Source organism: Pyxicephalus adspersus, chromosome 8 (genome assembly GCF_032062135.1).
Source record: "Pyxicephalus adspersus chromosome 8, UCB_Pads_2.0, whole genome shotgun sequence".
Classification (NCBI taxonomy): domain Eukaryota; kingdom Metazoa; phylum Chordata; class Amphibia; order Anura; family Pyxicephalidae; genus Pyxicephalus; species Pyxicephalus adspersus.
The window spans coordinates 7,689,128-7,712,129 of record NC_092865.1 but is presented as its reverse complement, the minus strand read 5'-3'; the positions used below and the strand labels follow the sequence as shown (position 1 = coordinate 7,712,129).

Here is a 23,002-nt window from a genome sequence, read left to right as displayed (position 1 = left end):
TTGCTTTTACTTTTTAGTACTTTTTTGATGAAAACGTGAAAATGTGTTTTGTAGATAAAATGGGAAAGCATCCCCTTAGGGAAAACTTGAGAGAAGTTTATTGATTTAGAGCCCATATGTTAAAAAAATATATGGAAACCCCTATACAGACGTCCAGCAATTGTCACTGTTCTGTTCCATGGAGAGGGAAGAAGCACCTGGAAACAGTTTTTCCATCAGAGGTGATTTCAAGTCCATTGCATCCCTAAAAATACTTAAAATCACCCTAATATACACCTGTTTTTCTATTTTGATGAATAATTTATTGTTTTTGAGAAAAAATCAGGATTTTTGCTCACCAGTAGGCTAGAAGTGGCCAGAAGAGGTGAACAAATAATAAAAAAGTTATTACAATTTTATGAAGTTTGACCCTGCTGTCTAAAGGTAATTTCAGACCTGCAGTGAGCTGCAGCAGTAAATGGGAGTGGTTGGGAACCTTTGTTTTTGCATGTGGCTGCACCAGATCTTAGCTTGCTTGGCAACATGCATCTTCCGTGTCTGACCGCACAGTTTTGTTCTAAAGATCTGCCTGCAAAACTTGTTGCCAATGGTGGGGCTGCTCCCAGCCACACAGTAGTAACTTGATGAGCGGCCTGGAGGTGTCAGCCATGCGGGTTCACATTGCAGGTCCAAACGTGCACTGGCCCACATTTATTATTATAGATATTCTATTTATTAATTTTATTAGCATATTGAAGAGAGGAGAGGAAGGAACCAGGAAAAATGTAAAGGATTTGCCTTCTGGTGGGTGATGTGGAATTACCCAAGGCACCAAGTCTATGTGACAACTGGTCTTCACCAGAGTACCCCGAATGGGTGATGAGCGAATAACCCTGGTGGCTGCTGGACTACTTTTTTGCAGGATAACAATACAATCAGGCCCTCCTCACTAAAGGAAAACAGAAACAGGTGGCTTCAGTGTGGAAGAGAGCAAGTCCAAGACTCACTGATGTCAGGGCAGATAGCTGGCAAAAGATGTTGTCATAGACAGGCTGAGATCGGGGCTAGTGGCTGGCAGAAGACGAGGTTGGTGGCTGACAGAAGACTTGGAAATAGACAGGCTAAGGTCAAGGTTGGCAGCTGGCCCAGGATGTGGTTGAAAACAGGCTGAGGTCAAGGCAGGTGGCTGGCAGGAGACATGGTTGGAGACAGGTTGAGGTCAAGGCAAGTGGCTGGCAGAAGACTTGAAAGTAGAAAGGCTGAGGTCGAGGTTGGCAACTTTCCGGAGATGTGGTTGGAGACAGGCTGAGGTCAGAGGAGGTGGCTTGGCAGTAAACGAGTTGAAGTCAAGGCAGGCCGCTGGGAGGAAATATAGTTGGAGAGAGCCTCAGGTCAAGGCAGGTGGCTGACAGAGACATGGTCAGAGACCGGCTGAGGTCAGGACAGGTCGCTGGGAGAAGATGGGTTCATAGCCTGGCTGAAGTTGGGCAGGTTTCTAGTAGAAGCTGTGGTCAGAGACAGGCTAGGGTCAAGAGAGGTAGCTGGAAAAAGACATGGTTGGAGACAGGCTGAGGTCAGGGCAAGTGGCTGGCAGAAGACTTGGAAGTAGAAAGGCTGAGGTCAAGGTTGGCAACTGTCTGGAGATGTGGTTGGAGACATAGCTTGGCTGAAGTCGGGCAGGTATCCAGTAGGTGTGGTTGGAGATTGGCTGAGGTCAGGCCAGGTGGCTGGCAGGAGACATGATCATATGCTGAGGTCAGAATTCTAAGTTCAAAGTCATGCGTATGCTTGGTGCACATGTACTTTCCCATCCACGGGAGCACTAGACCCTGACTGAAATGTAACAGCCTAAGAAGCAGTATGGTAACAGAAGGCAACGTGTAAACATATGGTATTTTATCTTTCAATGCATTCAAAAATAACTATTTAAAAAAAAAAAAAACTAAAATATAATTTTTGATTAGCTAATCAAACAATATAAATTAATTCACAGTTGCTCAGCATTTTTTTTAATGTTTAGTACAATATTTTGTCTTTTCCTCCAGATCCCAGACACTGACACAGATTTTCATGTTTCCCGTAATGATCTATCACAACTGTGTTTGGAAACTTTTAAAATATTAATGGACTTCTTATCTGAGCATTTACATTGCCAGCACACTGAGCTTCTCCCATCGTCTCCTCTGTAAGCATCATGGCCCATTCTGTTTGCTGTGGGTGATGTTCAGCAGCCAGACACTAATACGAGTAAATATATTTCAGGAGACATTGGTAGCCGTTATCATTTAATGTGGAGGTCTGGAGCAGATAAAAAGCTTTATTGGCACATCCCCGGATCTATCTTAAGTTAACCCTGAAAATGGATGCAAGTCATGGAGAAACAGAACTCTTCCACTTTTGTGATTGATTGGCTCAGACAATGGATAACCAATAAGGAAGAAAGAAAAGATGTTGCTCGACCCTTAAAAAAACAAACGCTTAAGGAACAAATTCTACCTATTTTACATGGATTTATACAGATCCAATTTACAGTTCAAATTCATTAGCATGAGCAGTTTTACACATTAATACAAAGAATGCAACAAAATTTCTATCCATTGGAGAAGAAGGAGGCAGTGGCTATTGCAGTTCCGGAGCTAGTGATCACTATGATTGTTTATTATAGTTATCATGGGATCAAAAAGCTCCCAACCTCTGCCCTGAGATCTCAGCTCAGAGGTTGGATTTGTAGGATCCCTAGCATATCAAACAGAACACTAGTAGCAGGGCCGGGGCAAATATGAAGTAGGGAACCCATATGCACTTCATTTCAGATCCCTGTACCCCCTGCCATTCTGTCATTTGGAGCTATGGAGAAGGTGGGGACTCTGGAAAATTGCCCAGTTTTCCCTACCCTAAAACCAAACCTAAATATTAGTATAAAAAAAACAGTTCTGGAATAAAAGCATCCTGACCCGTCATTATTTTATTACACACGAGCTCCAATGATTAAAGATTATAGCAGATTTTAGTAATTGGGTTTAGATCTCCTGTAATATAATAATTTTGTGGTTTTATCCTTCGCTGAGTATTGAAATTGGCTTTGCTCGTCTTTCAGAAGTTCTCCAGATTGTGTGTTCCATTTTCATACACTTGCTCATAACAGAATCACTGTTTGCTTTATTTAGACTCACCAACACCAGCCCTGGAGCCTCCTGAGAAACATCTGCCAAAGCTTTGGAGCCCACCGGTGTGAAGCCCGTCAGTTTTTCCATATCGATGAAACATTTTGTTCCAGGTAATTGCAGCTATTTAAAATTCACAAACAAAGTTTTAAAGCAATTATGGGCAACATATGAAATCTTTTCATGAACCCCAGCTTGGAAATGGCTGAAGTCAAAACTCTGCTCCGTGAACTTCATCTGGAGTGTTCAAGATTCAGATTTTAAAGAGTTTTACCTTCACATTTGAAACAAGAGAACTTGATTCTGGATTTTTTTAACTCATTTATCTTTTTGCTGGATGCATGGGATTCACCAAAGCAAGTTTGACATAGATTGGTGTTTGCAATGAAATTAGCACTGGTCCTATAATACTTTAGGCTCTGTATGTGCTAGACAGCAAGGAATGTCAAACTGGCATATTTGTGATTCAATCCCCTGCACCAAATTGGAATATTTGGGATTCAACTCCCTGCACCAAATTGGCATACATGGAACTCAATCTTCTGCACCTAACTGGAATATATGGAATTCAATCTCCTGCACAAAATTAGCATATTTGTGATTCAACTCCCTGCTCCAAATTGGCATATTTGGGATTCAATCCCTTGCACTAAATTAGCGTTTTTGGGATTCAATTCTTTGCACCATATTGGAGTATTTCGAATTCAATCTTTCGCACCAAATTGGCGTATTTGGAATTCAATCTCCTACACCAATTTGGCATATTTGGAATTTAATTCTCTGCACAAATCAGTGTCTTTGGGATTTCACTTCCTGCATCTGACCCAGGTAAGCAAGATCCCAGATCAATAAATTTCAAACCTTTTTCCAAGAGGTTTTGGAAAGAACTGATGCTTAAAGCTGAACGCTTGCACCTCCAATGGGACCCCTACCTTCCATTCCATTGTACTCTACATGTACATTATGCTTTTGTTTTACATTTTCCTTTTTAAATATCTAGATGGTCACACAACAGATCGAGGTCCTTTCCCTGTTTGCATCTTCTTCCACCCTGTAAAGTCTTCAGTGTTGCACTATTCAATATATCTGAGCAGCATATGAACATTGTACCAAACAAAAAACCTATTGACCACCAAAGGGTTAACGATCCAATAGTTTCAATGGAAAGATTTATTTTATAAGTCAGCACTCAAATGGTGAATAAGGCTTTGTCTTTTTTTTTTTTTTTACATGAAAAAAGAGGAAGAAATACCGGCTCAGCAGTTAAACTTATTTGGAAATAGTTTTATAGTGATGTGGAAATAACGCTGGTGAGCCTCCCGGTGTATTAGAGGGAGATAACAGATGAAAATTACTCTGATTTACTGGAAAAGACATTACAGAGGGGAATGCAAAGAGAGCATTCTGAAAGTAATTATATATCATAGTAATCCTGCTGATGTGATTAGGATTCCTGGAGCATTACTGGGAAATGAATTGATATATGGGACTGTTGTCTAGATAAATGTGCACAGCATTGTCCCAGCTACATATTGTGGGCACAACAATGGAGCCAGGAGTGGAATGGTATCCGATGGGGGCGCAGCTAGGTCCTTATTCATGGGGAGCCAATGATACCATACCCAAATGCACTCTCCATTGCAAGTAGGTTGAGGAAAAAGATCCTCAAGGTGAAGGAGGTCAAAGGGTTTGCTGGTAAGTAGTTTAGATACAGAAGAATATGACGTGGGCAAATTAGTTGGAGTTACAGGGGATTGGGACAATATTTTTGGAATATTGAAAACAGGGCTGAAATTTGGAACCCTTTGCTTATATAAAGAACAATGTGAATACAGTACAGATAAGCAGAATGATTTCAGAAAAATGGTTTTGCTATTTTGGCCTTGGAAATTGGAAATGTTCAGTTTTTCGTATTAAGCTGCTTAAAGTAAAATGTGCTTAAAAACTTTTTTTAACCTCCCTAGTGGTTCATTTCTTTACAGTTTTATATGTCTAAAAGCGGTACATTGTTTTTCATGAAAATTTATTTTACAGTATAATATATTAGTATGAGTATAATAAAGTTTGAAACACAAAATCATGTAAAAATATTAAATGAATAAATATATATATATATTTTATTTTATTATTTTTTTTTTCTTTACTGTAAATGTACTGCTTTTACACATATAAATCCAATGTATTGCATTCAATACAGTTATTTTGTATTGAATGCAATAAAAATGGATTTTGAATCTCCCGTTCCGCCGGCAACGTACACACGCACCGACGTCACAGGGAACTCATCGTGTGCAGAAGACGCCAGAGGAAGAAGAAGGAAGAAAACAGGGATTGCGGCGATGGACAACGCAGAACGCCGGCGGATCAGGTAAGAGCTCTATTTACTATTACTTCCCATAGGTTTACCTACCCCGAGTGTGACTCAGGGTTACCGCTAGGGGGGTTAAAATAAATAAATTTAATTAGATAGTATTTGGTTTGTTGTTGTTACAGTAGTTTAGTGAACTGTCAGATTTTAAAAATGTATTTTATTTTATTAAAACTGTCCACTTGTTAGGAAACGATTACCAGGCCAGCATTTTGGTGCTGTGTGCCATCACATTATTCTACACAGCCTGTTTGTCCAGCAATGTCATTTGCAGCAGCAAAGAGAACTAAGAAATAGCAGCAGCCCCTGCTTCCCTTTAGCCGTGCAGCATGGGATACTTTATCGGCATCCCCTGCACACACCGAGGCTGTAGACAGCTTAAATGGGATTCTAGAGGCTGATTAGTTCCTGACTCTATCCTGCACTGTCATTGGCTGCTAGGGCTTTATAGCCTTTCTGCTCACAGTCCCCAGCACCTGTTGTAGCATTTAGATGGGCTAATCTGTGCTGGAGAGTTTCTTGTCTGATTTACTGTTGCTGACCTTTGAGTTTATGGACCGACCTTTTGCCTGTGACCCTAACTCTGCTTGTGTTTTGCCCTTGTGTACTTCTTCTGGTGGAGGGATTATCTGTGTATGACTTCTGTTTTGTATCCTGTACTTGTCTCTGTTGGAATCATAGTACTGCTTTATCTGTGGGCTCCTGGTCCTCTGCCAGCCCTTCCCCAGGCAGTATCCCCTGCCCAGTAAGTCCCGGGGGCAACCGAGTGCTGGGAAAGGCAACCAGTCTCCCGAGGCTGAGCGGGGGTTTACTAAAAGCGAAGACTGCCGTGTTAGATTGGGGGACTGGTGTCTGGCGAGTACTGTTGCTGGACCAGGGCCTTACAATACTTTTTTTCCTTTCTGTGAATAAAAAGTAATTTCCCTTGGTATTAATGTATTCTCCAATATAGTTTTGCCAAAATCTCTTGATTATTGCTTAAATTTGGTAGAAATGAAACCTCTTAATTTTGCTTATCCCTGGGGGCAAAGGGGGGCAACTATCTAGCCATGCTCTCCATTGCCATATCTTTGAGTAGAAAGAATTTATTGAACACGGTTGAGGATTTCTAGGGTGTTGGGGGAGTAGTTACAAAAAAGGGCAAATTATAGTTTCCGTTTTGGGTTAAGGAGGTAATGAGGTGAGCAGATTAGTTAGAAAGCTTAAAGGAATGAGGTTGGAACATCAGGAATGGTGAGGACAAGGTTAAAGTTTGAGGCCAGGTCACCTCCCCAACAGGTGACATGGGATTACCTGAGGCACAGAATTTATTGACTCCTGGTCTTCACAAGCACCCCATAAGGAGTGATGGGCCAGTGACCCTAGTGGCCCAAGGCTACTTTGCTGCAAGGAGGTCGCCAGGCTGTAGCCCCCAGGCCCTCCCCACCAGGGTGACACGGATCTGACAGCTTCAGTGTAGGAACAGTTTTTAGGCAGAAGCACAGCAAGTCAAGGCAGAGTAAACAGGTTGTACATTGAGGATACACTGAGGATCCAGCAACCAGAACCTGGCATTAGGGAGTTTTAAATAAGGCTAGCAACCAATAGCAGGACAGGACTGAATCCAGGAATCAATCTGCTCATTGGTTCCAGCAAAATCCCCTTCAGCAGAGCACATCCTCAGTGTCAGTGCAGGGGATGCCGAAAAAGGTGGAAACTTCACAGGTAAAGGGAAGCTGGTGATGCCGCAGGTTGATAAACAGATGGTCTGCAGGTGGAGTGGTAAGTGAGTCAGTTGCTCATATCATGGACCTGGTGTATCAATATATACCAGGGGGCTCAAGGTACACAGTAGATGAAGTTTATTGAGAACACTTTAATACATTTTCTCTTTATTGACCTTAATAGAAAATATAAAAAATTGACTTTACCAATGGGACTTAGGGCATGATGTATTTTGATATCTATATTCACCTCCTTATAACTGTATAGGATTCTTCTTGCTAAGCAAGATGGAACATTTATACAACTGTGCATTGCCCCTACTTACAGCCACCAACACCTTGACTTCCCCTTCTTTGTGTCATTGCAAAGAATATGGTTAGAATTAAAAGCAGTAGATGCTGGGAGAGATAGCGTAAGAGCATGCCATTAGTACAATGTTTTTTGTGGGGAGCTTTCTTGTCCCTGGCATCTATCAGCCAATATGAACACTCCATCCCCATATACATTAACAACCATTGAGCCCTGCTGTTAATGTACGCAGCAGGGAATAATTCTGTTGGCTGAAAGTCATAAGTGGCAATGGGATGCTGTACACTGAAGCTGGAACAGTGCTGGATCTGGTGGGGCTGGAGCAAAGGACAGGTAAGAAAATTTTGGGATGTTGCTGGGCTGCATGAAAGTGTAAATGTGTCTTTTACATAAATTTTGATTAAAATTTGCTAACAGTGTTTTTCAGGAATTTAATTGCCATTTAGGTTCGAGGCAATGCTTACTGTGTAGGCATCAGTGGATATAAGATGTGGTTTTCTCACTGTTACAATCACTGTTTCCCCTGATACTGTGGGCTCATGGCAGTATGCAAAATGTGCCTCTGTATGAGGGTCTTGGGTGCTCCTCAGCCATAAGGTGCCCCCATAGCACCCTGCATGGTCTTATGTCCGGCTGCAGGCCTGGTCTCTGCATCCAGCTTGCACTCCTTGTTCATGTAGCCCAGCTATCAATCCCTAGGAGCAGGATTAGGGAAGCAATGTTCATGCCCCTGGTCTGTGGCAGGTGAATAAATTCTACCAGCAATCCCTGTGCCAGCCACTGCCAGGGGTGTTTAGGTTTACAGACTTTTTTATTTTGCTGTTCACCACGGTGTAGTGTTGGGAGGGCCCACTATTTGGTCCTGGCCAGGGACCCGCTGTTGGCTGCTTCCGCCACTGCTGTGGGCTATTGGCACCTACAGACCAAATTGGATAATGATCACCAAATGTTGGTGGTAGAGGTCTGAGTGTTACACTAAAATGCCAAATGTTTGTGGACCAACACAGCCATGTGAGCATGTTGGATATCCCATTCCAAAACCAATCGAGGGGAATGCTACAACAAACACATTGTGCCAACCTAGTGGCAAGTTTGGAAAGGGTCCATTTCTGTTCCAGCTCCACAAAGACCTAAAGGAGCAAAGCTCACTGTTCATACCAGTGAATCAAATCTCTAATTTAACTTAACCCACCCAGAAAAAATGCCAGCTGCAATCTAATCGCCTGTAATGGGCAGTGATGCCTCCATTTCCCTTTCAACCATTTTTAATCCATCGGTCGTGCAGCACGCGGGCTGAACGAACACTTTTAAACATGATAAATGAATCAGTCTCTTTGCACCCAGCAGTGGAGATTATATGACAGCATCATGGGGTTTTTTTTTAGTCATTGTTCTGTCACTCCGCGGATTGGTGACAACATCCGTGCAATTAATCTGAACGTTCTCTGAAGTCTCTGAGGACCGAGCTGGCTTCGCTTGTTGAGGCACAATAATTATGCCTTCTTTCTCTGTCTTCTTACAGGCTGCTGAGAAAGTGTTAACAGCAATTAACTTGTCAGCAGTCGGGTTCTTAGGATGAAAATCAGAGTCAAGATTCTTTTTTTTTTTTTGGGTTTGTTATGTGCATATCTGCAAAATTTGAGCCTGTAGGCTTGCTTTATGAACAGTGTGGTAAGGGAAGGTGCAGTGCTCATGGAAAGAAACCGGTTTACAGTTGTCATTCTTGCAGGTCTAGAATAGGGACAATGGATCTGATTTATTAAAGCTCTTCAAGACTGGAGAAGATAGACTAGGATAAGGGAACCGGGGTAATCCAGTAAACCTGAAATAGATCCGGTCTGCCATTAAAAAAATTTGCCAACTAATAGCAAATTTTTATTAAGAAATCCATTACAGGTTTGTTGGATTACCCAATTTCTCCCATTAAATGTTTCCCCAAAAATGAAAACTGTAAATCAGTTTGCATGAGCACCTTCTTAATAAATCAGGCCCAAAATGTTCAGGATAAAGCTGCCCTGAGAGATGTTACCACTTGCTATAAAAACAAAAAAGATGCTAAACACATGGCTCCCTTTGGAGCTACACATGCAGGATCATCATGTAGATCAATATGCAGCCATGCAAGATTCATTGCTACTATAAATGCTACAATATGTTTCCTATGCAGTTGCCTAGTTTCCATTTTTGTTTTCTTACTTTTTTTCCAGTTGTGTTAATCCAGAAAAGTTTTCTTTTTATACAAAAAAGAGTCAAACAAGAGTTTGGATGAAATATTTATATTTACAACTTTCATGTCACAAAAATATATGGTATGTCTATATCAACGTCGTGTTTATTACACATATACAAAAATAGGTTCACAGTATATATTATGTAATATAGTCTTTATATGAAGTCAGGATTTCATCTCCAGGAAAAAAAATATGTTAAAGAATCGCCACTTAAGATGGTGAGAATGCCAGGATCCTGCGCGGTTATCACTAGTGAGCAATCAGAAATCATCTCTTCTGACTACAGGAAACCACAATCTAGCTGCATAATCCTTTGCATCACATTTTTTTGTATTTTAATTAAAATTTTATTTCACAGATCCAATAAATGTGACTTTTAGGTTTTTATTAGCAAAACTTCTTATCTTTAGTGCTAGACCTTCATGAATTTACCCGGGCTGTCAGCCCAGGATTACACGTGAGTGGTCACAAATACACATGAAATGCCAAATGTATTAACTGTAGGGTTCTATATTGTACGGCATGTACAACCAGCCTGAAAGGTAAAACTGTCTTTGGCTCTCAGAAACCAATCAGCTTCTATCTTTTATTTTGTACCTTCCATTGAGGACATAACGGCATCACCATACCTGAGAAGCTTCCAATAATAATAGGAGCATCCGTAAATGGTGCAAGCAACCAAGCCTGGTCACACTGGCCATGGGGTTGGGGTGCATTTGCTAATTCCTCATGCCAGGGAACTGTTGCCCCTATAGATATTATATCTCAGAGGCAGCTTTATTGGGAATGAATGGGGATGGCTGCTCACTGCTGCCAGACGTCAAATGTGTAGACACTGAACCAGCATTGGGGTCCAAATGACCGAGCATAGGAGGAGCCGTGTAGGATTGCTTATTCCTGAATCCAGTCTGCCCCAAGGTAACTTCTTACCATAAATACCCAATCAATAAACATGTTTTTGGAATTTGTATCTTTATCTGTCCATCTGGGAGTTTTGGAAGCTTCTGCCCACCATTGGGTGTCCCAGCTCCTCTTGCTACTTTCTCCATAATAAAATTAAATCAAACAGATAAAAAAATCCAAAGGTGATGATGCAAGGTTCTTATAATGGTCACAGCTGGATTCTAGAGCCTAAAATTCTAACCAGTAAAGTCACTAAGATATAGAAGAGTCTGCACTGATGGCTGTTTGAACTGTACATCATCTACCAAACACCAAGATATAAGCTTTGGGTAAACTGAGCCCATAGGGTAGACAGGGGCATCTTATAATGCACTCTCTTTAGCATTAGATATTGATGAAGATCTAACTCTATACAAAGTTCCTTTTATTCTCTAGCACATGGGTGTCAAACTCTGGCCCGCAGGCCAAATCTGGCCCGCAACATCCTATTTTTCGGCTAAAAATCGATTGCAGCTGGCCGGCCGCTGCATTGAGATAGCCCCGCTACTACAATTCCCGGCATCACTCGCGTCTATAGACAAGCGGCCTCTCTGCCTATGTGTGGCCCCGCATTGGACTGTGTTCTTGACGCAGGGAATTGTTGTAGCAGTGACCTACGACTTTGTCTAAGTTTTTAATTTTGGCTCACTGTGTATTTGAGTTTGGCACCCCTGCTCTAGCACCTGAGTGGCTGCAATGCAAGTTTGCACCCTGTGCTGCAGAACAGGGAGGAGCAAATTCCCCAAACATTCTCCCTGCTGGGTACAAATTGAAGGTTTATAAAATGGTTTACGTATTGGGTCACTGCCATTATAGAGGTGGGATCTTTCAATGTCTATTCATTCTAAAAAGCGAGATTTCCCACTGGATCCTTCCAGGGGATCTCTGGACACAAGAAGCCATCATAGCAGGTAAAATATGAGATCCTGTGAATATTGTGGCAATGTATGAGCAGAGCTCTCTTACTTTACAAATTCATTAGATTGTTCAACACATAAAATGTATTCAATCTGACAAAAGCCTTTTCTGAACTAAACAATAACGTTGCTATAGTTTCTAATGGCAGTGCTGCTAAGATCTCCAAATATAAACTATTAACAATTCTGTCTCTGTTTCAGAAGTCAGGAAGAGATATCATGTATGTAAATGAGCTGATCCCAAACCCTGCGCTATCCTGCTTTATGTATTTTTGTATCATTGGAACCTAACTGGGAAAAAAACACATGCTTATTTTACAAAATAATAATAAAAAGAATAAAAAAAGATCTTGTTCTGGTAAAAAAAAATGGCCCTCGGGACTTTGCTGCCCTCTCCTATGATCTTGGTACCATCAGGTTAAGACTAATGCTAGCCGAATAAAAACTGACGTACATTTGCCGGTTGTCAGTTCCATCAATTTGTTCAATATCAGGGGTGGACATAGAGAGGTGCAAGGCATGCCAGTGCACGAGGGCCCAGGACCCTCCTCAGACAACAGGGGCCACCACAAAGGCTCCAAATCTTTTCAAAATCTGCCACTGTTTAATAAAATTGTCAGTTGAAGGGCAGTTAGTCAGTTAGTCTGCATGGGTCGATTATCCTGTTTAGTCAAGCAGTCCAATTATTCATTTCATAGCCTGATTCTTTATTTCTAGGTTTCTAGATCAATATCAAGTCTACAAAAAAAACTTTGATTAGTCAGGTCAGAACATTTGTGATTGTAAAAGTATCTGACAAATTTCTGAGACATCCTAATTAATTTCAGTTCTGATCAAAATTTGAGTAAATTTATAGTAATTGATTAGATTTTCAATTAATTACAAGGAAATTATATAAAAGACCGTGCCTAAGTTGTAGAGTATAACAGTACAATTGACTGATTTATATATTGAACAAAACATTAGAGTGCATTCATGAACGACTAGCTATAATACTACCGATCACATCTGATGTACAATTAATTCTTTAGGGTTGATTGTGTGTAATTGAAAGAACATGAAAACTTATCTTCATATTTGCACTCAACCAATCTCTCAATTACCGAAGATAAGTATGTGTAAGTATGTATAAGTATAAGTAAGTGTGCATGCTTCGACAGAAATTGATCAAGAAACTTGGGAGATTCTTTCAATTCTGTACTCAACATTGTTCACTTTAAATCAGTTTAATTCAGAAATTCAGTATTGATTTATTTATCTTATTAAAATTGAACCACTTGATTAATTGGGGAAATCAATGTGAGGCTAGATTCAAACCTACGTGAATCAAATTTAATTCAATTAACTTGCTCTATATAAATTTTGACCATTGATTGAAAATCAATTGATCGTACTACCACACACTGCAGTTGATCTACAGTCTATCCTTTAGCATCAAAATCTTCATCAAAATACATATCATTCATGATCGTTTCAGTGGATCAGTCCCTCATCTAATGAAGGTAAATGTATGCATGTATGCTACAAAATTTGATCTAACAGAATACGATTGGGAAGTCCAACCAAAACCCATCAAATGCTTGGAAATTTTGTTTGAATTTTGTTAGGTCAAGATTCATTCGATCCTACACAAAATATTAATCACTTCTGGTTGATCAAATTAGGTAATAAGGAATTCATTGATGGTAAATTATCTAAAACAACTGAATGGACTGCTCAATAGAATGGAAAAACTGACCCATGTTTGGCCATCCTTATACCTCCTGTCCCTCTAGGCCAATGTCCCCGACCAGGGTTCCATGGATCCCCAGGGTTCCTCCAGAGGTTGCTGGGGGTTCCTTGAGCAATGAGCAATCTGTGCCTCTCAGGTCAATTTAGGTGACCCCCAATGATTTTTTTGGCTATCTGTAAGGGTGACATTCTTCCCAATGGCCAGAAAAGTAAGAGGAATTCTTCCCACTGACCACCATGCTCATATACTGTGGGCTGTGAATATAGGAAATATAGAAGGGATTCCCTGAAGTTTTAGGGTTTCCCTATGTTAAAATGGATGAGAAAGGTTGCTCCAGGCCATCCTCACACACTGTATATCCAAGTTGCCTTTCATTGCTAATTGCACGCCAACATTTGTGCTTTGAGATTCCATGACAGCGTGTTCACAATGAATGGGCTGCATAACACAATGCGCCTAAATGCACTAAAATACTTCTTTTAAATCTCACTGTAAATGGGCCATTTAAGTACTTAATTGTCAATCTGATAGATGGAAATATACCGGTAACACTCATGTGAAATAGAAAGATCAGTAGATGGATGGAGGTAAATATATCACATAGGGTTTGCACTGGACTGCCATGCAAAGGTTACAATAACCCTATGGAAATATTAGAACAGATTTTCTTAAGTAAAGTTCTGCTTTACGATCAATGGGAGCCACCATGTTTCTATGTGTCACCAAAAACCCCAGCATGACCGGAATGGAGACATGAAGCACAAAGAGGAAATCTCCTGGTGGATCATGGAAGCTGACATGAGATGTTGTTGTTAAATGACATCTAAGAATGCTGTACATTCACTTTGTAACACTTACATTAGATAAACCATACTAGAGGAACCAACAGCATATCCCAGATTAATCCATATAATGACTTGTTTCATGACATTTAAGCAGATATGAGGAACACAAATGAATGCAGCTCTATAATAATTACTATTCCCAAGTTCCCAAGGGCCATTTTAGACCCCTGGTGGGCCACAGTGTTCTGCAGTCCCAACATGGGAGAGCTTGGGAACCATCTTTTGCACACAGCTGCATGCAATGCAGTTTCAAAAACATCCAAAAAGGTTTGCAGCTGCTAGGAACCCAAAAGTTGGCAACTGTTTTACACTGCGAGTCCAAAGGGAGCTGTAAATGTTATATTGGCCTTTTGTAGTACCTGTACACTAGGAGAGAGGGAAGCAGCACAGCACTAAGGTGGATCCAGGTATTTTAGGAGTTATCTACTGATTATTTTGCCTTCGGTATTTTAGGTATTTTAAGAGTTATCTACTCATTATTTTGCCTTCGGTTCTGCTATAAATTTGGCACTGACTGAAGGGTTGGCATTTTACTGATTTTTCACTCTCCACCAGCCCCTTCTCAGTATTACAGTTTGGCGTGGAGGCCTTTTATCCTTTAAAAACCATAAAGAAAATAATTTACCAATTCCAATTTAAACTTCCTCGCTGACAAACCAGCTCTACTGAAAACCATTTTCACATTTCAATAAAAAGTTTTGCAAGCTTATTCCCGTGGAGCTAAATGCTCCTAACATGCAAATGATCCTTTTATGTATGCAAATAAACATACATATAATGACGAACAAACAGGTCCCAAGCAGCACAACATGGCCATTCTTAGTAAGCATTGCTTCACCGTGAAATCCACATTTGGCTGTCCTTGGTTGCTTCACTGGCGTATGAAAAGATGGCGGTAACCCAAACCCCATCATGTGCAGATATCTACCATTCCCCCTTTATTTGCAGCTTGAAGCTGAAACTGAGGCATGTACGACCGCAAGGACTTCTTCACAAGATCTCCCTGGCTATAGTCCATGTTGATGAATTCTGATGATTCGTTGTGGCTGAAGTTTATTGTTCCATAGGAGACGTTCTCCTGAATGTGATAAGTCATTAAGGGATTTTCGGAGAAGTAGTTGCTGACCTCGTCATCATTTTGGACAGACCCAAGTCCCACATAGTAGAGATTCTTCTCCGGGCTTTCACCTTCGAAACTTTGCTCCGACGGCTCCGAAAACCCTTCAGAAGACACCGTGGAATTAGAAGCCTGTTTGGCCTGTAACCCCGCCATGATCAAAAAGGCTGAATTCTCTTTGTCTAGATTTCGAATTGCGGTTGAATTGGTTTGCAAAAAGCACCCGTCGCAGGAGCTGACGCTCAGTTTCCTTCCATTCATACCTGACTTGCTTTGCTGGGGGTTGCTCAGGATTGTTGCATATTTGACAATAGATTGACATGGGCTCCCGGCGTACATTGCAGTGTCACGGTTGTCTGCGTAGCTGCAACCGCTGCTGAAGTGGCTGCTGGCACACGCGGAGTCGTGGTCGTCCGCCAGCTTCCCTACTATCGAGAAGTCGTCCGCTTCTTTCTCCCAGGCTTTCACAATATTAAGATTTTCGAAAATGGCTTCTGGTTCCAGGATTAGGGGGAAACTGTGCGCCAGGTGGTCGCGGTGCTTGGTAAATAGGTTTTCTAGTGTATCTGGCTGGACAAAAGAAGAAAACAATCACTTATTTTCAGTAAGTCTTATAATACCGTGAAGCGATAGCTGTTCTTTATGTGCTGCGATATAACAAGATTAGAGGAAAGCAGTGGCGGATTGTGGGCGGATAGATGGAGTTTGCAACTTGATCTGCACATATAATCTGCATGATTTTGCTGAATGCACTCGAAAAAAGGTTCATTCTGAAAACAAACTCAACACCATTGAACAATCATCTAGTTGTTCATCCATTTATAATATTTTGTCCATTTTAAAGAGATCTTTTGTGTAAAGACAGGGCCTGGAGGGATGAGTAAGGAACCCCAATTCATTTCCAATTACAGACAATCAAAAAGCTTGTTTTGGGTGACTGTTTAAGAATAATGGCGGCACAGACTCTATGATGAGCAGCCTGTTCTGTTCTATAAAAAGGAAAAATTGTGAAGCCCCCTATTGTACAAACAGCAAAAGAGCGGTCGTTATGGTCGAGGATCCAGTATGCCGGATCAATAACAACTTCTCAACTACTTCACGAGACACCTGAATTTTTTAACCCAGGTGATCACAAATGGTTCAAAATCTATGTCTTTGAATGACAGATTTAAAGTTAAATACCGAGGTGTTAGCAACTCCCAGCAACCCCTTTTCAAATACTGAGCCGTTAACCACAACACTTTGGTAAAGTGAGGTTGAGTTTAGTTCTTCCACACGAGGAACAAAAGCAAACCACTCGGACAAAAGTGACTTTCAGGAACTACACTGCAATCAAAAGCTACATTCACAATATGACTCCCATTTTCTCCTGTTCAGTTTATTGGGAATGGTTTGGAGCATGGTTGTGCCCATGCTAAAATGCTGTTGGCAACCACAAGTCTGAAATGGCCCTTATTCCCAATTTTGTTCCTATGTGACATTTTGACTTTGGATAATCTAATTAATCTATGTGTATAATAGCTCCTCTTATTACATTATTTATTAAAAAAAAAAAATAAAAGTCCAGCAAAGAGAGTGGTTCCCTCATTAATGGGCACAGCAGGTGTGCAACACGTGCATAGGTAACCATTGTTTTTAGGCGGTGCTGCTTCACCTGTGCAATATGCTGACTTGCGTTATTCTTTTGGATGCATTGGTGCATGGTATAAGGTATATGTATGATAAAAGCAGGATATGATCGCTGATAATTCATGTAAAATCCAAATAAAATACATACAGAAAAGAGTAGATCGAATCAGTCAGCACAGATGTAGAATAAATAGACTTGAGTATTTTGCTGGGACAAGCTCACCTTTTGGAAGTTGACTCCCTGAGCCCAGGAGCAGTATTTGGGGTTTGGTACATCCTTCCAGAACAACCTTTTCATTCTGGAATAAACAAAGCAGGACTTGATTACAGATCATCTGACAGTATGTGGGTATTATTATAAACTGGGATCTCATGGATTTCCTTATGTGACTTTACCAATACTCCTAAGGTTCACAATGTTAGGTGATCATCCTCATTGCATTGCCTCTGTGCCACTACCAACCTAGCTGCTTTTAATGTGAAGTTATTCCTTCTGAAAGATCACAACGACGATTCTGGAGAAGCCATTCCTAACCAGAGGTTTGTGGAACTCTACGGATCATCCAGGAGTTCTTGAGGGTTCCTTAAGCTTTGGCTAGTTGACCCCCATGTGGTGGTAACTCAATAGTCCCAGGTTCAATGTCATTTGGCAGAACCACTAGGGGCCCCAGTGACCCCAGTGCCCCAGTTTTAATTATTTAACTGATTATTCCCATGATGTGGCATTCTTCCCAACAACAATCCTCAATTCATTTTATCAGGGGTCTACAGGAAGAAGGGGAAGCAGAAGAGTCTTGTACTGCTTCTCCTTCTTCCTGTACACTTCTAAAATGGAAATGACTATGGTTATTACTCTGTACATAGATTGTATTAAGTAGGACTTGTTATAATTCCTTTATGGTATTATTGTAAATGAGTAATGCTTTTCATGTCTCAGTTCACGTGCTATGTCTCAAACTTCCCTGAGGAAGCTATAATGACAAACGCGTCGGGTTAAGAGGCCGATACTAATTCTAACTACTTTTGTAACTTACTTTTGTCTACTCTAACTGAACCAGAGGACAGGAGTAGGAATACTTTGTCTAGCCTAGACTACACTGCCCATACCATTGGTGGATCAATCTAATACACCATGGTGAGATATTGTTATACCTTATTGTACTATACGAAATGTATATGCACAAAGTTTAAATGTTTTGCACATACTGAGTAACTTACTTAATAATATAATTTTTTTGTGCCAAAAAACTCTTTTTTCTTTGATTTAATATGTAAACTTACACTTGGCATCACATTTACAGTTTCTGATATGTAAGGTGGAGACTATTTATTATTATGTCTATTTAGCTTAGCAGAAGTTTAAAAACACTTGTTGATGGTTCGCTGCCAAAACTCTACTCTCATAAAAAAAAAAGTGCCTTTAATGTGAACTTTTAAAAATGAATGTCTTCCCAATGATATAGATACAGAGATAAATGGAACTGATTTAGGTGCCTTTACTGCAGAAATATTTGTGGTCGGATGGTTTATAATAAAGTCTATTTAAACCTAAAAAAAGAATATATAGCAGCCTGCCAATCCTCAGATGGGGTAGCTGTGTTAGTTTTAATATTTCAAAGCTAAGAAGAATATTAGCAAGAATAGAAAATGATTCTGTTGGAAATGTTGTGTTCTTTACATTTCATAAAGAAGAATAAAAATATATAGGAACACAAAATACTGCTGGGAAAGTTTATAGCATCTTTTTTTGGTTTGGCTCACAGAAAGTAACAAGGACATTGGAATTCTTGTGGGATTATCACGTATTGCCTGTAATTACAGAAAATGTTCTAAGAAAACTAATGCAAACACATAGTTAGCTGCAGTACATTACATTTTGTCCTTGCATTTTGATATCCTTTATTGCATCGCTATAAAGGCCCCATCGTTCATAATAGGGACCATCACCACGTTCGCAAAGGATTCTAAATGTCATCTTTTTCTGTTGTCATGTCTTCAACTACATACACATATTTTGCATCAAATACCATGGCCATGCAAAACTGCAACATCTATGAAAATAACATACACTGCAAAATACTGACTGTGGTGCACACATATCCTACTGTACCAATAACGTATTCTAGCAGGGTAATTGGCTGTTTGAGTGGAACATTGAATCCTTTAGAGGCCACATGATAAAATATGACATTTACCTTTGATGTGATATTGCCAGAGTTATCACTAGCAGAAAGGAGGTTGCCGTTATTACTGGCAATATAACGTATATGCCGGCATTATTCTGCATCTCGTGAGGTTCCTCTGCAAAAGAAAAGCAACAATAATCAGAAAAAATAAAAAATAAAATCACAAAAGCATCTTAATATTATAGTATCTGAAAAATTGGCCTTTTCTGTTGTTTCCTACCAATGAATGAATTACAGCTGTGAATATATGTGACATCCTAATTCATTGGGGGTTGTACAATATTATCATATAATTAGAAAATACTTTATCCTTCTCTAAATTGAGGTGTTGGCTGTGTTGGTATGCCTATCGATTAGTAGTAGTGTTAATGATCTGGAAGTATACAGATACAGAGGCCTGACTTCTCCCTGACTTTCTAATGTGCATGTAGCTGGAGGTGTAGAACCACATATAGGAACTAATGGATAGGAGATGTAGGTCAACTTGCAGGAACTACATGACTAATGACATATTACAGGAACCATGTCAATATACAGGAACCATGTGATGGGAGATGTAGCACCAAATCCTGAAACCATTTGATAGGAGATGCAGCTCAACATGCAGGAACTTTATGACTAAAAACATAGCTCGACATCCAGAAACCACGTGTTGGAAGATGAAGCTCAACGTGCAGAAACTACATGACTGAAGACATAGCTAAACATCCGGAAACCATGTAATGGGAGATCTGGCTCAACGTGGAGGAACTTACATGACTGAAGACATATTCCCACATACAGTAACCATGTGGGGGGAAGACGTATAGGAACTACATGACTGAAGACATAGCTCCACATACAGAAACCACGTTGGGGGAGAAGTAGCTTCATATATAGGAACTATTTAACTGAAGACATAACTACATACAAAACCTACATAACAGAAGACATAGCTCCACATACAGAATCTACATGATGGGAGATTGTGCAGGAACTACATGACTGGAGACATAACTCCACTTCTAGAAACCACGTGATGGGAGATGCAGTTCAACATGCAGGAACTACATGACTGGAGACATAACTCCACTTCTAGAAACCACGTGATGGGAGATGCAGTTCAACATGCAGGAACTACATGACTGGAGACATAACTCCACTTCTAGAAAGCACGTGATGGGAGATGCAGTTCAACATGCAGGAACTACATGACTGGAGACATAACTCCACTTCTAGAAAGCACGTGATGGGAGATGCAGTTCAACATGCAGGAACTACATGACTGGAGACATAACTCCACTTCTAGAAAGCACGTGATGGGAGATGCAGTTCAACATGCAGGAACTACATGACTGGAGACATACCTCCACTTCAAGAAATCACGTGATTGCAGATGGAGGACCACATCCTGAAACCACATGATGGGAGAATGTGCAGGAATTACATGAATGAAGACATAGCTCCACATACAAGAACTAAATGGTGGGAGATATATCCCCACATACAGAAACCATATGGGGGGGAGATGTATAGGAACTACATGACTGGAGTCATAGCTCCACTTCCAGAAACCACGTGATAGAAGATGTAGCACCACATCCTGAAACCGCATGATGGGAGAATGTGCAGGAATTACATGAATGAAGACATAACGCCACATCCAAAAACCGCATGATGGGAGATGCAGCTCAATGTGCAGGAACTACGTGACTGAAGACATAGCTCCACATCCAGAAACCATATGGAGGGAGAAGTAGCTCCATGTATAGAAACTACTCTACATACAAAACCTACATGGCAGAATAAATAGCTCCACATACAGAATCCACAAGACGGGAGATTGTACAGGAACTAGATGACTGAAGACATAGTTCTACATCCAAAAAACCATGTGATAGAAGATGTAGCACCACATTCAGAAACCACATCATGAGAGAATGTGCAGGAACTATATAAATGAAGACATAGCTCAACATACAGGAACTAAATGACGGGAGACACAGCTCCATTGTCAGGAACCATGTGGGGGGAGATGTAGCTCCAAGTCCACAAACTACGCAACTGAAGACTTAACTTCATATACGCAAAGTACCACATGGTGGGTAATGTATTTTACCATGTTTACCATATTTCCATGTTCTGGACCTACATGATTGAAGACAGCTCCACATACAGGAACTACATAAATGAGCTTCATATTCAGGATACAGAACAGGATGAGATACTTAGCTCTAAGCATCACATACATTATGGGAATTGAATCTTGGAAGATGTACCTCCCCATGTAGTTCTACTACTTGACAGGGACAAAGCTACACAAAAAAAAATATGACAGCAGATGTAGTCCAACATTTAAGAATTTTGCACTGGGAGACCTAACTCCATATACAGGAATTATGTGATGGGAGTATGGATCCATATACAGGAATTATGTGATGGGAATATAGATCCAGATACAGGAATTATGTGATGGGAGTATAGATCCAGATACAGGAATTATGTGATGGGAGACATACTGTAGCTCCATGTATAGCAACCATAAAATAGGAGACAAAAATTCAGATACAGGAGCCACATGACGGAAGGCAAAGCTCCATTTACAGGAACTGCATAATAGTAGACATAGCTCAACATGCAATAAACATCTGATGAAAGACATCAGATGTGTGACTTAAAGCAAAATTCCAGCCAAAAAAATTAAGATAAAAATGCGCAGCTTTTTAAAAGATAAAATAACAAACAACAAAACCAGTCTTTGATGTAATATATTTGTCTTCAGATCAGAGATTTCCCCTGAAGTGCTTTTTTTCTGAAGTTAAATGTATCAGGTCTAGTGTTGGTGTTCGAATTCGGGTTGTCCTTATATTCAACCTGAATATGGCTGTTCGAAATCGGTTAGACCCGACCCGAAAAACACGGGATTCAACAGCGCCAATTCGGTGCTCCGAATTCTGGAATCCCCTCATAGCAAGGTGACTCCCAAATGTCCAACAATGGGGAATAAGTACAGGGGTACATAATACCCTGAAATGTTAAAATATAAGTGCACATAATGAGTCCAGACTTTATGTGAAATTTATTCTTTAATAAATGTATGTGATTTGTGTGTACTTACTTATTACTAACCTTTTTTCATGGTAACTCACCAGAAATGAGAATCCCACGGTCCCTGTACAGCCCAGGGACCATGGGAACCTGCGGTCACAGCTGATAGGAGGCACGTGGGTGCAGGGCACGTGCCTCCAATCAGCTGTGACCACAGGCATACTGAACTCATATGACCTCCAAACTGAGATTCTCCATTGAAAGGTCATATAAGTTCAGTATGCCTTCCTTATTTTTTTCTTGCCTTGTACAGTGTTGTGCAGAGCTGTTGGAGTCTTGGCATGTCTTTTTAAATGTATTTGAAGGCTGTAGAAGCTCTACACAGTCCTGAAAAAAATCCAGAATTTTCCCCCCATTGACTTTAATGATATTCGAATTCGACATTTGATCGCCCGAACAATATCGGCCTATTCTATCGAATAGTGAGATATTGGACCAACATTAATTATGTCCAATGGTCAGCACTTTTCAACCCACTTCCATGGAGCCCAAGTCACCCCGGACCTTACCCGGGGCACTTTTTTTGTACATTTTTAGGAAGACACATCACCCGATCAAGTCCAATGCAGTTTGTGGATGGATCAAGGGCTGGTCATTAGTAAAGGTAAGTGAATTTTTTTTGTAATGATGTATTTTTGATTACATTCATGTATCTTTTTTTTACCCTGTTTCCCCGATGATAAGACACTGTCTTATTTTTTTTTGAAGGCCAAAATATGCTCTAGGGCTTATTTTCAGGGGGATGCCTTATTTACCCATGAAGAAGACTACAGTACACAGTTATTGTTCATG

At 40.4% G+C, this 23,002-nt stretch overlaps 1 protein-coding gene across 3 annotated transcripts in view; it reads right to left on the bottom strand.

The window, feature by feature from the left end:
- Positions 1-9,784: 9,784 nt before the first annotated feature.
- LEPR (leptin receptor) overlaps positions 9,785-23,002 on the bottom strand; it is a 57,778-nt gene continuing 44,560 nt past the window's right edge. For 2 of the 3 annotated variants that reach the window (XM_072419409.1, XM_072419410.1), the window contains 3 exons: positions 19,133-19,238; positions 17,161-17,236; positions 9,785-15,878 (listed from right to left, as the gene is read on the bottom strand). In XM_072419409.1, the coding sequence (XP_072275510.1) occupies positions 15,102-15,878; positions 17,161-17,236; positions 19,133-19,238 (959 nt within the window). In that variant the 3' untranslated portion in view covers positions 9,785-15,101. The remainder of the gene's footprint in view (positions 15,879-17,160; positions 17,237-19,132; positions 19,239-23,002) is intronic. The other variant, XM_072419411.1, reaches the window with a different exon arrangement.